Raw genomic sequence first — 19,011 nt, forward strand, 5'->3', positions numbered from 1 at the left:
AAAACCTAAAATTCAATTACACCCATACTGCCAAGCTATCATATTTTCAGATGAGTTTTAAGATACAGCCCAACATTTTTATAATTCTTATTTTCTACTGTTAAATTAAAATCGCTGGGTGGTGTAGATGGTTAATGTACTTGGCTGCTAACCGAAACGTTCGAGGTTTGGGTCCATCCAGAGGTGCCTCATAAGAAAGACCTGGTGATCTGCTTCCAAAAAATCAGCCATTGAAAATCCTATGGAGCACAGTTCTATTCTGACACAATAGGGTCACCATAAGTTGGAATGGACTAGATGACTACTGGTTACTGTTGAATTATTACAGCAAATATTTTCTACTGAGCTAATACACTAAGTGCTAGGACACAAATCCCTTAGACTTTATTGAGAATATACTTCCTCATAAACTTCTAGAATACCTCACTTAATTACATATGCTAGTACCCTTTGAAATGCTAATAACAACAGAGCTAGCTGCCTGAAATTTAACTCTGCAGGCTGGAACCATTTCTGATTATTGTTCTGGAAGGAAATTTAGATTTGGGGCAAAATTATGGGAATAGTCTGAACATAAAAATTATTTTCTCCTGGGTTTCATTTTGAAGTTTATTAAATTTGCAGTTTTGCTTTTTTCTTCGTGTTGTTTTAGAAAGTAATTCCTCACTTTGAGAGGAAATTCTGCAGGATTTAGACACAGCTTTATCATGGCTGCTGCCTCCCCACTGAGAAACCTGGAGGATGAGGTACTGTGCTCCATCTGCCTTGACTACTTGAGAGACCCAGTAACCATTGACTGTGGCCACGTCTTCTGCTACCGCTGCGTTATTAAGGTCTGTGAATCCACCAGGCAACCCCTGTATTGTTCCCTCTGCAAGACCCCCTTTAAGAAAGAGAATATCCGCCATGTATGGCAGATGGCCAGCCTGGTGGAGAACATCTGGAGAATGAAAGTAGATGAGGAGAGACAACCAAGAGAGGAAAGAACACCTGAGCAAAGAGCAGAGAAGCTGTGTGGGCAGCACCTAGAGAAGCTCCATTACTACTGCAAGGATGACCGGCAGATACTGTGTGTGATGTGTCGGGAGTCCCAGGAGCATAGGCACCATGCTGCAGTTCTCCTCGAGAAGGCTGCACAGCCTTACCGGGTAAGAAGCCTGTTGGACCCCAGTTTTGTTCTTGTTGCCAAAAATTCTATAGTATCTAATGGGATAAGGCCCAAATTCTTTAGCATGGTAAGTCCTTGGTAAAATGCTAACCTTTGAATTAAGATAAGAAAACTGGTTTGTTTATCTTTTGTAATAGTAAGTCCATCCTATTGCTTTGATGTTTTGGTTTCTGAGACATTTGGATCAGGTCGCAATCAACAGTACAGAATACCAGCACTCCTGAGAGCCCTCCTGGTAAAAAAAAAAAAAAAAAAAATTTTTGTATGTAGCTTCAAATTGTGTGCTCTCCAGCACATAATCATTATAAGAATATATTTGAGGATATCATATCCTGTAAAAAATCTCCTGTATAAATTTTCTTTTAGAATTTAATCCCAGAGAAAATGTTATTTCCTCTGAGATACTGGCATATTTCTTCTTGTCTGCTGAAGAAGATGTAATTTATTCTTTCCCTTTTCTCCTTGGCTGACAGGAGACTTAAAACCAATTTAATCATTCTCTCAATAATTTGAAGTTAGTATATATAGTTTCCCTCACTTTGGGGGGTTTTCTTTTTCTATGTATTAATTAATTTTAATATAAATTATATTTTTGGTAGAAAAGGACAGGGTGAATATAAATAAAAACTATATCATAAATCTTAATAGTTGTACTAAATTATTATTTTATCTCATTTCTAAGAAATTGCTCTAAGCCAACATAGCACTAATTGTGTTTCTTTTTCATTAACTAGAATAGAAACTGTTCCACATGAGTGTTATTATACTGCATAGGGTCAAAGGCAGAAGCCCTGATGGTGCCAAGGTTAGGTGTTCAGCTGCTAACTGAAAGGTTGGCAATTTGAACCCACCCAGTAGTTCCATGGGAGAAAATACTGGAGAACTGTTCCTGTAAAGATTGCAGCCTAGGAAACCCTATGGGACAGTTCTACTCTATCAGATAGAATCACTATGAGTCAGAATTGACTTGATAGCACACAACAATAAGGGCCAAGCCTTTTTAATTTCACTCTGGATCATTCTCTTTTTCTTTTGAAGCCATTTTTATCCTGATCTTAAGATTATCTATGTTTATTTCCATAGAGCAAAATTCTAAACCATCTGAAGATTCTGAAGGGAGACAGGGACCGGGTTCAGAATTTCCAGTCTACAAGAGAAGATGAGATTGAGGCCCTGCTGGTAAGAGAAGTCCTGAGTGAATGTTCTGTGTACACGTGTGTGTCAAAGAGTAGAAGAAAATGAGGGAGAAGAGGGTAATGGAAGGGATTTACCTTATGAACTTATCCCCAGGAGATCTCACAAATGTTCTGGTGCTTCCTAGTCTCTCAGAAGAAATCATCTTTCTCTTTCTGCATTTACTGTAGACAAAATTTCAGAACCACAGACAAGACATTGTGTCAGTGTTTGAACAGGGCCATCAGTTCTTGAGAGAAAGGGAGCAGTACCTGTTGGAGTGGCTGGAGGTGCTAGAGCAAGAGCTTGCTGAAGGGAGGAACAGCCATGTTACCAAGGGCTCTAAGGAGGTCATCCGGCTTGGGACCCTGATTTCCGAGTTGGAGAAGAAGGCACAACAGCCAGCACTTGAACTTTTGCAGGTGAGGGACCAACTAAACTGTATCTGAGTCCTCTTGTTCTAAGTTGCACTGTGACCCCTTATTAGCAAGAGGTTTGGACAAGGAGGTAGGAAAGGAAGGTTTTATGCGCACTTACTGAGTTATCTGATAAGTTAATCAGCCAGCAAATAGGTTTTAAGCCTCAAATTGCAGTGGGCAGGCGACTGTAATATGCATAGGCCATACAGCGAGTCAGCAAAATCTGTACATTTATGATTACAACAAATAATCGAGTGTTAAATCTTGTAGTCAAACTGGAGGCCACAGTTTAGTGAGTTTACTTATGGAAGGCTTTGTGGAAGAAGAGGGTCTTAATGTTGGCCTTGAGGAAAATGTAAAGATTTGGTTTAGCAAAAAGGAGGAACTGAACATGCCATTTGGTGAGACAGAGGGTGGTAGGAATAATCTTGGTGTTTGTGTGGGCAAGTGGGTATTTATAGGTGGTGAGCAGGTAGGAAGGGGATATAGAGTGAGGGGAACTACCTTTCTGGAGGAGTCATTTTAAGTGACGAAGAAGTTCAAGAGAAAAGGAGATAGGTCAGATGGAGCCAGCTGAGGAGAGGCCTTCCAAGGCAGGCAGAGATTTCGGTCTTAACTGCTTGACAGGAGGATTCTTATAGTTAATTATCTGTAAACATAGAGAAATAGAATTATTTAGAAAGATTAGTCTGTCAATTATATAGATGGGTTTGAAGGAGAGAGTAAAAAGGAGGAAAGATCCTACTAAAAGAATCTGTTAAAAGACTCATAGAAATGAAAACATGAAGTATTTTGAGACTGAAGTGGGATGATATAGGACAGATATTTTGAAAAAGGAATCGATGTGATTTTTCAAATTATCCTGTCTTGGCCTTATTTCCTTGGATATAAAAACGGGTAAGGTACTTCAGCAGGAGCCCTGGTGGCTCAGGCTCTGCTAACCAAAAGGTCGGCAGTTCAAACCCACCAGTTGCTTCTCTGGAGAAGAATATGGCAGCCTGCTTCCGTAAAGATTTATAGCCTTGGAAACCTTATGGAGCAGTTCTACTCTGGCCTACAGGGTCGTTATGAGTCGGAATGGCCTCGCTTGACGCAGTGAGTTTTAGTGGTAGGTAAGATACTTTACATAATGTTTGATCTCAGAAGCTTGTATCATTAAGAATAAAATCTTTAAATGGCAGGGTGAACATATGAATGTAATTTAATGTATGCTAAGGGTTTCGTAACAGAAACAGTACCTTCCTTTTTCTTTGACTCTCCACACTCCTGGTGCAGTCAAGAGGGAAGCCTTAAGTGGTCATGGTATGATGGATAATCTTACTTAAGGATAGTCAGAAGGGGCCTTTATGTGACCAAAGAAATAAAAGTGGTAGAGAGCAGTTTTCCTTCCATTTGCTCCAAGTGGGAACTAGGTCTAATGGAGTGGCGAATGAATGGTGGAAGAATGGAGGAAGGGTGTAAATCAAGGAGGGTTTCCTGGAGGAGATGGTCTAGAACTCAAATGCAGGAAAGGAGGGGGAAGCATGAGTCCCTAAAACTGAAACTACAGCAGAGAGCAGAACAGGTTCAGGCCCATCAGAATAATTCTCTGTACATTCTTGTTGTGTACCCATTCCCCAGTGAGCCCATAGCAGGGGATGGTGATGATGACTCCTGGGACCCTTCTTTCCGTGACAGTGTCTGTGTTCTCTTCCTTTCCAGGACCCAAGTGACATAATAAGCAAGTAAGTCCTGCTCGCTTTTTATTTCCTTTTTTAAACCACTCCTGGTGTCCCTTTGTTTTTTTTTTCTTTCTTTCATCTTAACTTGTTGGAATTTGACAAGGACTGGGAAGGGGATTATTTGGAGGGAGGAGAGAGGTTCTTCTGCAGGGGTCAGTTGAAGGGTGTTCCATGGAATGGGGTACTGAGTTCTAGAAAAATTATTGTCATGGAACTTATGTTGGGATGGTAATGGGCTGAGAGAGAAGTGACATGGTAGCAGATAATGAGAGTTATTAGAGAAAATTTAGAACCCCAAGTTTTTTTCTAACCTAGTTTCTTGTCATTCTTCCCATTCCTACCTGCTACTCTTGACCTCAGTTTCCCCCATATTCTGTAGGGCACATTTTATTATCAGACTGTCCTTCATGCTCCGTAAACCTCCCTAGTTTTTTGCTCGCTGCCCTTCCAGAGGAAGAAGACACTTACATATGTCATAAACTCCAAAAAATCAAACCCATTACTGTCGAGTCAATTCCAACTCATACTTACCCTATAAGACAGAACAGAACTGTCCCATAGAGTTTCCAAGGAGCGCCTGGTGGATTTGAACTGCGAACCTTTTGGTTAGCAGCCATAGCACTTAACCACTACGCCAACAGGGTTTCCAACGTATGTCATAGGAATAATGATTTCTCCTGCAGGGATTCTGCAGAGAAATGCCTGTTAAACACTTATCATGGACAGTTTCAAGATCATACCCACACAGAACACAGAAGCTCTGGACAGAGAATAAAAGGCCAGCATTTTGATAATACACAATTCATTTCCAGGGATATCCAAGACCTACATTAGCATAGGAAACCCTGGTGGCATAGTGGTTAAGTGCTATGGCTGTTAACCAAGAGGTCGGCAGTTCGAATCCATTAGGCGCTCCTTGGAAACTCTACGGAGTGGTTCTACTCTGTCATATTGGGTCGCTATGAGTTGGAATCAATTCAACGGCAGTGGGTTGGGTCTTTTTTGGACATTAGCATATGCTGAATATTTACTGTTGGCCAAACACTGGGTAGAAAGACAGGCAGTGAGATAGGCCATAAGATCTGGAAGAGCAGAGGCCCTGTCTGGGGAGACTGGACAGAGACATTAGAGATGAGGAATTATATAAGAAATGAGGGCCATACAGAATAGGTAATACATCTCACCTTAAAGTAGTACTCTTTGATACTAGAAAATTATTCCAGCTTCTTTTTGATTAGTATTTGCGTGGTGTTTCTTTTTATATCTTTTAACTCACAACTTTTCTGTGTTGCTATTTTATAATGTGTCTCTTATAATCAACATATAAGTTTGTTTTTTATTTTTAATAAGTACATTCTGACAATTTTTAATTGAAATATTTAGTATTGGTATGTTCTGTAAAGTCACCATTTTCATTTGTGTTTTCAAAATTATTTGTGTAGTCAAAATAATTTCCTTAAATGTATTAATTTTTTGAATATCTAAATATTTTTCATTTAGTACTTTGTGTATTTTTGCTTTCATCTCCCATGCCTGCCTTTTTTCCTAATTAGGTTAATTAATGGTTTATTGTTTTTGTCTTCTGTGAATCCTGTTTTTGCTGTATACCAAATTTTCTATTATATAGTATTTTTATTATTACTGTTTTCTAAGTATTTTTAATTTTCTATTTGATTTACTAGTAACCATAAGATTTGTTTAAGATAGAGGATATTTGTCACCTTTTTTTCTAGTAGGCTTTTTTTGCTTTATTGTATTTTTATTTTGTGATCAGAAATGTTATCTTTGCTATTTCTACTTGTTGAACTTTGTTGAGACTTTCTGTGTACCTTACAAGTTGTAAATTTTTGTGACAATTCCATGAACATTTGAAAAGAAGGTTGCGTTCTCTGTTGCAACATTACTGTATTCACAACGTCTTAGTAAAGACAGTTTGGAGGAGGGCACAGACCAGATACTTGTAATGGTGTGATCAACAGTAGTTTATTACTCACAGTAAACAATACAGGGATGAGTAGAATAGCACACATCATCAGCCTAGGTTCCCCAAAGTTAGGTTCTTGTCCAGACACACCCCAATTCATGTTTTGGAAGGAGAATACCTAAATTCTTCTCTCCTGGGATTTAATACTAATCAGACAGCCATGTCTATGTGCCAAATGACACGTATAGAGAGCAGGTAGGGAAAGGGGCAATGAAAGATGGCAATAAAAGGTAAAAGGGGATACCAAAAGTGGAAGTCCACCTGTAGACAATAGACATCATTTATTGCCCCTGTTCAGGCTATTCTAGATTTACTGGCACCAGAGAACAGCCCTTCCTCCTTTACCCCACTAAGATAGTGTTCTGGGTTCCTTCAGAGGGGAATCATCGAAATCACCAAAATGCACACTTTACGTCCATTAGCATCCAGGGAGATGGTGAGGGGGCAATTATAATATAGCACACCTGTGCATCCAGCATCTGTTTTCTTGCAGCAGGATTTGCTATATCTCCATGAAGTCTTCCTTAGTAATTTTATTATCTAGATCGTTTGTGCTGGTACTTATTTTTTGACTTCTTCATTCCTCATGGACTAAGAGAGGTCAGTTAAAGACTCCTACTAGAAGTGAGTTTTTGCCTATTTTTCCTTGTATTCTTATAGTTTTTACTTTTTAATATTTTGATGCTTTTTTCCCCTGCATCACCTTTGTCCTTGTTGTTGTTAGCTGTTGTCAAGTCGCCCCCCCCAACTCATAGCAACTCCAAGCACAATGGGTTTGGACCATTGTGATCCACAGGATTTTCACGGGCTAGTTTTCAGAAGTAGATTGCCAGGCTTTTCTTCCTAGCCCATCTTAGTTTGGAAGCTCTGCTGAAACCTGTTCAGCATCATAGCAACATACAAGCCTCCACTGACAGATGAGTGGTGGCTGCATTTGAGGAGCATTGGCTGGGGCTTGAACCTGGGTCTCCCACGTGGAAGGCAAGAATTTTACCCCCAATCACCAATGACCTCTGTGTGGCCTTTAAGGAGAGTTGTATTTTAATTGTAGATTATAATCTTATTATTACTATAAAATACTGTTATCTTATTTGGAAACCCTGGTGGCATAGAGGTTAAGTGCTACAACTGCTAACCTAAAGGTTGGCAGTTCAGATCCGCCAGGCGCTCCCTGGAAACTCTATGGGGCAGTTCTGCCCTGTCCTATGGGGTCGCTATGAGTCGGAATCGACTCGACGGCAATGGGTTTTTGTTTTACTGTCTTATTTACTATTTTGCCTTGAGTTCATTCCTGTCTGATAAGATCAAGACCTCAGATTTCTTCCATTTTGTATTTAGCTTATATAACTCTGTCCAGCTTTTTACCTGTAACTTTTACTGAAAAATATAGACTGTATTTCACCAGTTCTGAGGTCTCTCTTCTGCTTTTCCCTGATCCATATGATGTCTCCTTGAGCTCTCCACTTCTGATACTCCTCTCTCAGCCATTGACATCTGTTGAAGTTACTCTGCACCTCCAGGTAGCCTCTTTGAAGATGATCCACCTTAGATCCTTTCCTTGGCTCTATATCTGGCTTACTAGCTATACATACCATTGCTCTGCCCTCAAGAAGTTAAGCTTGCTCTTATTGAAGATGCTATACCCACCCTGCTGTCAGCCCAGCACCTTCAGACTTCACACGAGTGTCAAGCGCCAATCCTCGTGTTTCTCCCCTCTCTTCCCACCACTAGCTCTAGCAAGAAAAACTCGTCCTGGTCATGTTCTGCCTATAGTTCTCTAAAGCTTCCTCACCTGGCTTGAAGAAGAGCACTCACTCTCTCCTCCCTGTGGTGAGGGAAGGAAAGTCACAACACAGTGGCACCTCTCCCCAGAGAAATCTTTATTGCCAGCCCCCAGTCGTGAATACTCAGTCTTCCCTTATTAGAGTCCAGAGGTAGTTGATGAGCTAATGGTAACTTAAATAATAGTAGGCCACCCATTTTGAAAATTCTGCACAGCTGGATTAGACTATTAGAATAGAGATGGGACAGTTCTTGGAACCTATTTTTCTCAGTTTTGGGATACCAACTGACACTCTGAGGCATCCTGTTATACTTGCCCAATCCTCCTCCCACCTATCAAACAATTTGGAATTTTAACTCCAGGTTATAATGATTGCACTCGACTACTAGCCAAAAGGTTGGTGATTCAAACCCACCCAGATGCACCTCAGAAGATAGGCCTGGCTCTCTGCTTCCAAAAGGTCACAGCCTTGGAAACTCTAGGGAGCAGTTCTACTGTACACACATGGGGTTGCCATGAGTTGGGAATGACTCGATGGCAGACTGACATTAACAACAGAGAATACTTGGATCATGGCCTGTTTCTCAGAAGTCTATATATCTTATTCTTTGACCTTGATGTTGAAACTAACCACTTGGAAATAATGCTTTCATTTTCTCCCTTCTTTGACTCATTGTTGGTGTGTGTGCGTGTGCGCATGCATATGTGGTGACGGTGGTGAATTCATGCCTTTCTTTCAGTAGTTCCTGCTGTGACTCTGCTCTCTCTAGATACCCCCGGAAGAAGTTCTGGATTGAAAAGCCTATCAGTCCAGCAATCAGAAAACGGGCAGAAGAATTTTCAGATAAACTTCTTTCATTAGAAAAAGGACTCAGAGGATTCCATGGTAAGCAAATAGTTGAAGGAAGGGATTCTGAGTATAGAAAACCTTGGTTTCTTTTTCTACGATGTTTCCTAGAGTTTTGATTCCGGTCTTGGGGCTTCTCAGAGTTCCTTGCTCTTCTGCAGCTCATTCATACCTGGCAGAGACACTGGGGAGAGAATATAAGCAGATCCAAGTAAAACCAGGGAAACTTGCCACATGACAGTCTAAGAAAGTTGCCTAGACAAAGGTAGAATCATAATCAATAGGCCTCAAAGTTGGTTAAAAAAAAAAGAAAGATGCTTTGTATCTAAAGGTGAGGTAAAAGAATATTGGGAGAATGAACCCCAAAGAGGTACCTTCAAGAATAGAGAAAGTAGTGCAATTTAGAGCTAGGTATTTAAGATTTAGAATTTAGAACAGAGAATATGCCCCCAAGGTCCTCTTCATTGAAGTGCCAAGTTCATTCAGCAGATATTGGCATGGATCCTTGAATGAACCATGTTAGACCGGACAATTCTGTCTCCTACTCCTACTCTATTTCCCTTGAGCTTTCACGGGGCCCCATCATGTCTTAAAGATGTATTGCCCAAGAGTAAAATAATTTGACCTGGAAAGATATGATGTCCAAATCACATAACTGCCTTTTTCTTCTTTCACTCTAGGAAAATTGGTGAGGGATCTGGAATACAAGACAAGTGAGTATCTGGAGAGGATAGTGTACTGCTATTTGCCTCAAACAAAGTAAAGGTTCCCACCTAACACTGCAGCTTTCTTTGGAAGCCCCTTTACTTGTGGATCAGCTCTTTAACCAGGAATGTTTTTATAATGGCTGGTCTATCCCAGGAGCTCTGGTGGCTTGGTGCTTAAGAGCTCAGTTGCCAACCAAAAGGTCTGCAGTTCAGATCCACCAGCAGCTCTTTGGAAACCCTGTGGAGCAGTTCTGTCCTATAGCATTGCTATGACTCAAAATCTACTGGACAGTAGCAGGTTTGATTTTTGGTTTTGGATCTATCCCAAGTCTCTTTATCCCTTAGATTTCAAAACCACAAGCTTTTCCCCAACCATAATTGTCCAAGTTCCTCTCTCTCCGTCTCTCTCTCCCTTTTTTTTTTTTTCCTCACAAGTCCCATCATGCTGCCTATGCCCTTGAATTTATAACCTGTTTTCTTCATTCTCTAGATATGGGAGCTAATAGTAGTGTGAGCACAAGGTCTAAGGCAATCTCTGTCCTGGTCCCCAAAGAGGCTCTCCCACTATTGTTAGAAGGGCTCCAAACAAACTCCTTTGATATCTTTTATGATACCACACCTTTATTCCCTTGTCCCCACAGTGAAGATCATCCTGAATTCCCAGACAGCCAATGGCTACCTCTCAGTGTCTCCAGATGGGAAGAGTATGATATTCACTGGCTTGTGGATGAACAAATACCAACACAGTCAGCGATTTGATCCTGAGCCTGGTGTGCTGGGCAGTAAGGGCTTCACATGGGGCAAAGTGTACTGGGAAGTGAAAGTGGATAGGATATGGTGGGAAGCAGAGGAGGAGGAAGAAGCAATGAAATATAGGTATGGAGCCAGAGGTATGTTTAGCAGTAGCTATCTTGGTAGATTCATAGGCATCACTGATGCATATAGTTCTATTGGATACAGAAATGAGAATGAAGAGTTGGAGGAACAGTTGTCTCAGGAAAAAGGAATATGGCCAAAATTCTGCCTGGTGGGGGTAGCAAGAGAGTCTGTGGTAAGAAGAGGATTTCTCAACTTCACCCCTGAGGAGGGATTCTGGACTCTGCAGCTGTCTTCAGCTGGAGCCTATATATTTACTAGCCCTGAGCCTTTCCGAATCCTGTCCTACTGTCCAAGGCAGATTGGAGTTGCTCTGGATTATGATGGGGGGAAGGTAACCTTTATCAATGCTAGAACTCAGGAGTTTATCTATGAATTCTCATCTTCTTTCACTGGGAAAATTTTCCCTTTCCTGTGGCTTAATTGCATGAGATCCAGACTTACATTGAGACCATGAGAGAAGGCCTCAGGCACAGCCCTAGGTTATTTCATTTATCCCTTATTCCTCTATATCATTCCCAACTTTCTACCTCAACTAACTGTTCTGCTGGGGTTCTGAGTCCCCTTAGCTGACTGGAGCAATGTGGTATATAGTGGGGAGCCAGGAGTCCTCTCTGCTTCATCTCTAAAATGAGAGTGGTAATACTTGACCTGCTTTATCTAGAGTGGAAGAATTGAAATGTCTTCAAAGTACTTATTAAAATGAGTGATATTGTTAATCTTTGTCTTCTGTTACCTTTGATTTTGTCCTTGTCTTCATCTGCCACTAAGACAGAGGTCTGAGAAAGAGCGACTACGTCATAGGATCACAACCTCGGCCACTAATAGTAATTGGTTACAACATCCGTATCCATTTCTAAAGCACCTGTCACATAATTTCTCCTGATAGCTTTCTAACCAGCTGGGGAAGTATTTTGATACAATTCATGCCTGATGAAGCATCTGATCTTTATATATTTTGTGGTTTGAGATATCCGGAGTGGGAATTGGTTTATTTATTTTTGCTATATTCTTATAATCTTTACAGTAAGAAGGGAGGGAGGAAACCATCGGAGGCTCAGACATATATGTGTTTTTATAAATCATTTGATTGTTAAGTAAGCTTATGTCAGCTGAGTTTTGCGATTGTAGAAACAGATATTTATTTTTAAAAAATTAGGTTAAATTAGTAGCCTTAGCTATAGGTAGCAGAAAATGAATCTGGCTAATTTTAGAGAAGAGAAATTTATTAAACAATATTGGGGCATGTAGAGCACCATGAGGGAGGGTCATAAGTATCTACCCTCCTGTAAAGTCTGGAGGTCCTACTGTATTGCCAAGAAGGGGCAGGTTGGGAGTCAGCATGGGAGCTGCAGCAGGAGGGAGGAGGAAGTGGAGGCATTACCAGAACTTGAGGGGATTGGTGGAATTGTCAGTATGTAAATGGAACATGTCATGCATGCACAAGTACAAGCTAGCATTCCTGGGTCAGGAGGTGTGGGGAAATTTGCTTTGATAGTTCATTTAAAAATGTTTTGTTGGGAAATAGGACCAAATAATAGAAGATCCCTATATCCTGTATATACATGCATCAGTACAAGAAAGTTGAAGTAGATTGCCAATATTATGTGCTCAGAATCCTCGATATAGCAGGGACAAAGCAGTTTACAGCTAGATTTTTTAATATAACAAATGGCCAAGAGTTTTAGCTAATATATTCTGTTACTGCTCAGTTCACGTTTAATGACTTTACAGAACCTGAGGGAACAGATTTTATGGGTTAAGGATGTACTAATGAGTTTGGCTGGAAATAAGTGTGAACCAGAATATAAGTAAGCAAGATGGTGGTGGAACTGTTCCTCTTTAGAATCTTTTACAAAATCAGAGACTGATGTTAAGGAGCCCTGGTATTGCGATGGTTAAACATTTGGCTGCTAACCAAAATGTCAGAGGTTTCAACCCCCCAGCTGTCCTGCTGGAGAAAGATGTGGCAGACTGCTTTTATAAAGATTACAGCCAAGGAAACCCTATGGGGCAGATCTGTTTTGTCCTGTGGGTTGCTGCGAGTCAGAATCAACTCGAGAGCAATGGGGTTTTGTTTGTTTACGATCTTACTAGACAGATAAACAGAAGAAAAATGATAAGAGGGAGATCACAGAATCTCTGGTGGACTGGAAGCAAGTTGGCCACATACTAGGAACAGTGCCCACCATCATGTTATAGAAACAATCCCATGAAGATAGCTGCTGCTGCAACTGCTAGTGCTACTTGGCCTGAGGACACCATTGGTGATGGACAGTGACCACTGCTGCCAGGACCATTTCCTCTGCTATCTTTGAAAATGGGATGTTGCTGTTGCTGCTACTGGAACAATTGTTATAATAGATTCTTTTTTTTTTTTTTCTGTCTTCCTTTTTTTTTATATATAATTTTTATTGTGCTTTAAGTGAAAGTTTACAAATCAAGTCAGCCTCTCATACAAAAACCCATATACACCTTGCTATGCACTCCCAGTTACTCTCCCCTAATGAGACAGCCTGCTCTCTCCCTCCACTCTCTCTTTTCGTGTCCATTTCGCCAGCTTCTAACCCCCTCTACCCTCTTGTCTCCCCTCCAGGCAGGAGATGCCAACATAGCCTCAAGTGTCCACCTGCTCCAAGAAGCTCACTCCTCACCAGCATCCCTCTCTAACCCATTGTCCAGTCCAATCCATGTCTGCTGAGTTGGCTTTGGGAATGGTTCCTGTCCTGGGCCAACAGAAGGTCTGGGGGCCATGACCACTGGGTTCCTTCTAGTCTCAGTCAGACCATGAAGTCTGGTCTTATGAGAATCTGGGGTCTGCATCCCACTGCTCTCCTGCTCCCTCAGGGGCTCTCTGTTGTGTTCCCTGTCACGGCAGTCACCGGTTGTAGCTGGGCACCATCTAGTTCTTCTGGTCTCAGGATGATGTAGTCTCTGGTTCATGTGGCCCTTTCTGTCTCTTGGGCTTGTAATCACCTTGTGTCCTTGGTGTTCTTCATTCTCCTTTGATCTAGGTGGGCTGAGACCCATTGATGCATCTTAGATGGCTGCTTGCTAGTGTTTAAGACCCCAGATGCCACTCTTCAAAGTGGGATGCAGAATGTTTTCTTAATAGATTTTATTATGCCGGTTGACTTAGATGTCCCCTGAAACCATGGTCTTCAGACCCCTGCCCCGGCTACTCTGGCCTTCGAAGTATTCAGTTTATTCAGGAAACTTCTTTGCTTTTGGTTTAGTCCAATTGTGCTGACCCCCCCTGTATTGTGTACTGTCTTTCCCTTCACCTAAAGTTGTTCTTATCTACTAATTAGTGAATGCCCCTCTCCCTCCCTCCCTCCCTCCCCCTTCTCGTAACCACAAAAGAATGTTTTCTTCTCAGTTTAAACTATTCCTCAAGTTCTTATAATAGTGGTCTTATACCATATTTGTCCTTTTGCATCTGACTAATTTCACTCAGCATAATGCCTTCCAGGTTCCTCCATGTTATGAAATGTTTCACAGATTCCTCACTGTTCTTTATCGATGTGTAGTATTCCATTGTGTGAATATACTGTAATTTATTTATCCATTCATCCATTGGTGGGCACCTTGTTTGTTTACATCTTTTTGCTCTTGTAAACAGTGCTGGAATAAACATGGGTGTGCGCATATCTGTTGGTGTAAAGGCTCTTATTTCTCTAGGATATATTCCAAGGAGTGGGATTGCTGGATCAAGTGGTAGTTCTATTTCTAGCTTTTTAAGGAAGCGCCAAATCAATTTCCAAAGTGGTTGTACCATTTTACATTCCCACCAGGAGTGTAGAAGTGTTCCAGTCTCTCCACAGCCTCTCCAATATTTATTATTTTGTGTTTTTTGGATTAATGCCATCCTTGTTGGAGTGAGATGAAATCTCATTGTAGTTTTGATCTGCATTTCTCTAATGGCTAATTATCGTGAACACTTCCTCATATATCTGCTAGCTACCTGAATGTCTTCTTCATTGAAGTGTCTATTCATATCTTTTGCCCATTTTTTAATTGGGTTATTTGTCTTTTTGCTGTTGAGTTTTTGCAGTATCATGTAGATTTTAGAGATCGGGCGCTGATCAGAAATGTCATAACTAAAAACTTTTTCCCAGTCTGTAGGTAATCTTCTTACTCTTTTGAGGAAGTCTTTGGATGAGCATAGGTGTTTGATTTTTAGGAGCTCCCAGTTATCTAGTTTTTCTTCTACATCCTTTATAATGTTTTGTATACTGTTTATGTCATGTATTAGGGCTCCTAACATTGTCCCTATTTTTTCTTCCATGGTCTTTATCATTTTAGATTTTATAGTTAGGTCTTTGATCCATTTTGAGTTAGTTTTTGTGCATGGATTGAGGTATGGGTCTTGTTTCATTTTTTTGCAGGTGGATATCCAGTTTTGCCAGCACCATTTATTAAAAAGACTGTCTTTTCCCCATTTAACTGGGGGCCTTTGTCAAATATTAGCTGCTCATATGTGGATGGATTTATGTCTGGATTCTCAATTCTGTTCCATTGGTCCGTGTATCTGTTGTTGTACCAGTACCAGGCTGTTTTGACTACTGTGGCGGTATAATAGGTTCTAAAATCAGGTAAAGAAAGGCCTCCCACTTTGTTCTTCTTTTTCAGTAATGCCTTATTTATCCAGGGCCATAATAGATTCTTTAAAAGCCCCAGTTCTTCATGCAGTTAACCCCTGAATCAAAATCCAGCATAAGCCCGTCTGATTGCCAGAGTGTAGGGTACATGCCTGTGCCCCAGAAAGGCATGCACCCTACAGGGACTGGAAAAGTGTGTTTTCAGCTTCTCCAGTAAGAGGTGGTTTCATCAAGATTCTTGTAGTATAGCATTCCCGAGACGTGGAAGCACATACTAGTTACCTAAAGAATGATGGAAGTTACATTATAATCCATTCCTTTGCCTGCCAAACATCAACATCCATCCTTCTTCCCATACTTAAATATCCAAAAAACCAGTGGAAAAAAATGCTCCCATCTAGCATCATGCATACAACCCAAAACATGCTCACCTTCTGCCTAAGGGAGACACCAAAGCTTCATCAGTTATTATATCTAACTCAAAGGTCAGGATATTTTGCTGAAGTCTACTCTAGGAGCTCCATTATGGCTACATATAAAAATTCTTGTGATTTTGTATGTCTGTATATACAGATACATATGTAGTGTATATATAGTCAGAACCGACTCAACAGCAACAGGTATATGTAGTATAATATAAAAAACCCCAAAGCCCATTGCCTATATATAGTATATATAATATAAAGTTAGCTACCATCAACATACCCCACATAAAATAGTAGTAGAAAGGATAAAGAAGAAAAGATGAAATGTTAAAAAGAATAGATGAACTCATTTTATTAGTGGTATAGCAAGTATGAAAATATGGGTCGATAAAGCATTCTCAATTTTATAGTTGGTCAGGGCTCTGGAGTAAGTTTCTTTTTTCATATTCCTGATTTCCTTGCTCATTCCAAGACCAGCAGCTTTTGGGTGATAGGTTAAAAGATAAAAGAATTGATTTTCATTAGCATCAACCTATTTGTTTAGTCAGAAACAGTAAATCCAGAGATGGTGGAGCTGGCAGAGCATGGTAGGTAGGCAAAGCAAATCCAGTGAGGATAAATAACTGCCTGTTCCGTAGTGGAAATGGTCTAGTATAACCAATCTTCCACTAGGAGGCCTGATTCACATTTGGCTATGATATCAGAGTGGGGCTTAGGATTCATTACCAGTTGCCTGAGTTGACTTCGACTCATGGCAACCCCACGTGCGTCAGAGTAGAACTGTGCTCCACAGGGGTTTCAGTCGCTGGTTTTTGCAAAAGAAGATTGTGAGGCCTTTCTTCCAAGGTATCTCTGGGTGGACTCCAACTACAGCCTTTCAGTTAGCAATCAAGTGTGTTTACCATTTGCTCCACCCAGGGACTCCTTTAAGATTCATTACTGCTGGCAAATTGGGCTATGGTGGGAGCCAGGTCAGCTTTACTGACAGAAAATCCACATATAGCTACCATGCCACCGTGACCATGTTGTTCATAAATCTATTGATCAAGTATTGGGTTATCAGGAGAAAGAGAATGATGACTATCTCCAGAGAGGTTGTCTCAGCCACCTGATGATTCAGAGCTCCTCCTCTTCAATGAGGGTCTTTGGTTGAACATTTCTTGAAACACACATACTTCCACATTCTGGGCCCATTCCCAGAAACCTGTATATCTCCAAAGCTCCTGTGACCAGACCTCCAATTTTGTTCTTTCACATAATTGGCCATCAGGCAAACACTTGGCCACTCCCTGTGAATTGATGTAACCATAACATCAGACATTACTCAACTTCCAGACAAACTGGGCAATGAGCTATACCTTTCAAAATTCTGTACAGTGTTCACATTTTTACTTATCTATTGTCCTTTAGCCAAAAAAAAAAAAAAAAGATCAAATCAGTATAAATCTTAGCACACACACATCCCTGGGCCCAGGAAATTTCTTAGGGGAAGTTCTATGAAGCAAGGAAAAAATAATTCCAATCTTAACACAGGTTCCTCCAGCAAACAGAAAAAAAATTTATATACTCCAGTTCATTTTATGAGGTTAGTATGACCCTAGTGTTACAGTGGTTAAGAGCTTGGCTGCCAACCAAAAGTTCAGCACTTCAAACCTACCATCCATCCCTTAGAAACCTTATGGGGCAGTTCTACTCTGTCCTGTAGGGTCACTAGGAGTTGGAATCAACCCGAAGGCAATGGGTTAGGTTTTGGTTTCTTTTGGTTTTAGGGTAACCCTAAGGAGTCCTGGCAGTTAAGTGCTCAGCTGCAAACCTAAAGGTTCGAGCCCAGCCAGAGGCTCTATGGGAGAAAGATGTGATCTGCTTCATAAAGATTACAGCCTAGGAAACCTATGGGGCAGTTCTCCACTGTTACACGGGGTTGCTACAAGTCAGAATCGACTCAACGGCACCCAAAAACAACTGCCTTAGGTTGGGTTCTTTAGAGAAGCAAAGCCAGTGAAATGCATATATATATGTATATGTATATCGTGGGTTTTCTGGGTATGTGTATATAGAGTGCTCTATCTTAAGGAAATAGCTCACACTTTTGTAGAGGCTGGAAAGTCCCAAGTCCGTGGCTCAGGCATCAGGCTGTACACTTTTCCTGACTCACATAGCTGCAGGGTCTAATGAACCCAAGATTGGCAGGTCAGATGGCAGGCCACTGGTTCACAGGCTGTGGAGGCTAATAAATCCCAAGATCAGCAGGCAGTACGGCAGGCCACTGGCTGAAGTCCCAAGAACCAGAGGTTAGATGATGATGAGCTGGATGCAGTATATGGAGCAAGTGAGCAGACTTTGCCAGAACATTCATATATATATTGGATGTAGGCCATACCCCTAAGGAAACTCCCCTTACAACTGATTGGCTGTTCACATCAAAGCACATCATGGAGGATGCATACATCATTTCACAACTGCCAAACTACATCATTACGTAACTTCCAAACCACTGAGAATTATGGCCCAACCAAGTTGACACGTAACTTTAGCCATCACAATAATCATTATTCCAAAACTGTCAAACACAATAAAAGAAGGAAAATGACTGGTAAATGTCCCTCATGAACAAATTCCTAGGAAAAATACTAGCATACTGAATTCTGCAGTATATTTAAGGATAATAAACTCATGAATTTTGTCCTCAAGAATGCAAGATTGATTTAACATTAGAATATCAATTGTTGTAATTAACCACCTTAAAGAATATAAGAGCAATATGATAGATACAGAAAAAAATTGATAAAATTCAACATATTTCATGGTAAAGATATATCACAAACTAAGAATAGAAAGAAGCTTCCTTAATGTGATACAGACTAAATAGTTGAATATAAATATTTAGGTTAAATATTCGATAGTGTATTTGTTTTTATTTGGAGTATACTCTGTCAGTTTATTTAAAATATTACATTTGACATAAATTTACAGATAATTCAAAATTACTTGGTTTTTTTTTTTTTGGAATCTATAAAAGTTAAGTCAAATTTGGAGTAAAATTAAAGAAATGGCAATCTAGGTCCCAGTCAAGCCTCCTCTCCCACAAGACAAGAGGGTTCAACTCCAGCAGAAGGGCCATTGTTCTTAGCAGTTTTGCTGAAATAGCAGGAAATTATGAAGTTGGCTGAGAGGAGGGTAGCAGTCACTAGGGGTAATAACTCTTTTTATTCCAAAGCTCCACTGAAAAAAATACCAAAAACAAAAATCTCAAAAACCTGTCAATACCAAATGCTGGCAATAATGTTGAGCAACTGGAACTCTCATA

The 19,011-nt window shown here is 40.5% G+C and overlaps 1 protein-coding gene across 1 annotated transcript; it reads left to right on the forward strand.

Annotated features, from left to right (window-relative positions):
* Positions 1–649: 649 nt before the first annotated feature.
* LOC100659202 (tripartite motif-containing protein 26-like) lies at positions 650–12,931 on the forward strand. Its single transcript, XM_003421813.3, has 7 exons — positions 650–1,148; positions 2,252–2,347; positions 2,533–2,763; positions 4,462–4,484; positions 9,019–9,134; positions 9,776–9,808; positions 10,444–12,931. The coding sequence occupies exons 1-7, from the start codon at positions 708–710 to the stop codon at positions 11,133–11,135; spliced, it is 1,632 nt and encodes a 543-aa protein (XP_003421861.2). The 5' UTR covers positions 650–707; the 3' UTR covers positions 11,136–12,931.
* Positions 12,932–19,011: the final 6,080 nt, after the last annotated feature.

This window comes from Loxodonta africana, chromosome 1 (genome assembly GCF_030014295.1).
Source record: "Loxodonta africana isolate mLoxAfr1 chromosome 1, mLoxAfr1.hap2, whole genome shotgun sequence".
In the NCBI taxonomy this organism is placed as follows: domain Eukaryota; kingdom Metazoa; phylum Chordata; class Mammalia; order Proboscidea; family Elephantidae; genus Loxodonta; species Loxodonta africana.

What these genes read in the sequence shown, in the direction of transcription:
- LOC100659202 (XM_003421813.3), top strand. Translation starts at nt 708, where the DNA reads ATGGCTGCTGCCTCCCCACTGAGAAACCTGGAGGATGAGGTACTGTGC. An exon ending in AGGCTGCACAGCCTTACCGG is followed by an intron (nt 1,149 to 2,251) that starts GTAAGAAGCCTG and finishes TTATTTCCATAG; the next exon opens with AGCAAAATTCTAAACCATCT. An exon ending in CAGCACTTGAACTTTTGCAG is followed by an intron (nt 2,764 to 4,461) that starts GTGAGGGACCAA and finishes CTTCCTTTCCAG; the next exon opens with GACCCAAGTGACATAATAAG.